A 972-nucleotide genomic window follows, 5' to 3' on the forward strand; every position below is an offset into this window, starting at 1 on the left:
CCGCGAAGCGATAAAAGGGTCATTATCCAAGAAGACATCACAATACTAAATATGTGTGCACCTGACAACAGAGCATAAACATCCATGAAGCGAACACTCACAAACCTGCAAGGAGACACTGGCAAATCCACTCTTATAGTTGAAGGCTTCACTACTCTCAGTAATCGGCAGATCCGGGCAGCAGAAAATCAGTAAAGCCATAGTTGAACAAACAGCACCAAGAATCGACCTGATTTGACACAGAGTATTCCATCCAATAACAGGAAAAGACACATTCCTCTCGTTCATATGGAACATGCCAGGCCAGAAAACACACCTTAACCTACAATAAAACAAAAAAGAAATCACGCTTAGTATGCTTTCCCATCAAAACGGGATTAAAGCGGGCGTCGATAACAGAAAGACGACTGGAAAAATCCCCCAAATAACGAGAGATTAAACAGCATACTTCTAAATAACCCAAGGGCCAAAGAAGAAGTCTCAAGAGAATCTAAGAAACACTGAGAACCGAATGAAAATAAAAATACAGCTTATCAAAGTGAGTACAAGCTAGCAAAAGCAGTGCTCCCAGGGAAATTGATAGTTTTAAATACACATCTCAGGAAAGAAGGAAGGTCTAAAATCGATACTCCCAGCTTCCTCTTTGAGAAGCTAGAGGCAGAGGGACGATTCAAGCCCACGGCCATGGATCCGCTACATCTACCGGCAGTGCCCTGGTTTGCTGGCATTTTCACTGGAAACTTAAAGCAGAACCGGGATCGAAACAGGAAAACAGGGAAAGGAGAGGATGTGCCATCATTTCAGGGACGATGTCCTGTCTTTCGCCGAAAACCTAGAGGACATAATGACAGCCTTGACGGGCCTCATGCTTCGCCTGCTTGCGGACCGGAAGGGCAGTATTTTACTGGACAGGAGGGACGTGTTTTCAAGGCGGAATCTGAGTGTGTCAGGCTGTGTCCATCTAACTTCTCA

At 44.8% G+C, this 972-nt stretch overlaps 1 protein-coding gene across 2 annotated transcripts in view; it reads right to left on the minus strand.

The window, feature by feature from the left end:
• LOC111732127 overlaps positions 1-336 on the minus strand; it is a 57333-nt gene extending 56997 nt beyond the window's left edge. The window contains exon 1 of one of the 2 annotated variants that reach the window (XR_002777434.1): positions 106-336. Coding sequence is in view for 1 of the 2 variants with exons in the window: in XM_023523885.1 (XP_023379653.1) it covers positions 102-297 (196 nt within the window). In the remaining variant the exon portion in view is untranslated. Of the gene's footprint in view, positions 1-101 lie in introns of both variants that reach the window. The other variant, XM_023523885.1, reaches the window with a different exon arrangement.
• Positions 337-972: the final 636 nt, after the last annotated feature.

Source organism: Pteropus vampyrus, unplaced genomic scaffold (assembly GCF_000151845.1).
Source record: "Pteropus vampyrus isolate Shadow unplaced genomic scaffold, Pvam_2.0 Scaffold429, whole genome shotgun sequence".
Lineage (NCBI taxonomy): Eukaryota > Metazoa > Chordata > Mammalia > Chiroptera > Pteropodidae > Pteropus > Pteropus vampyrus.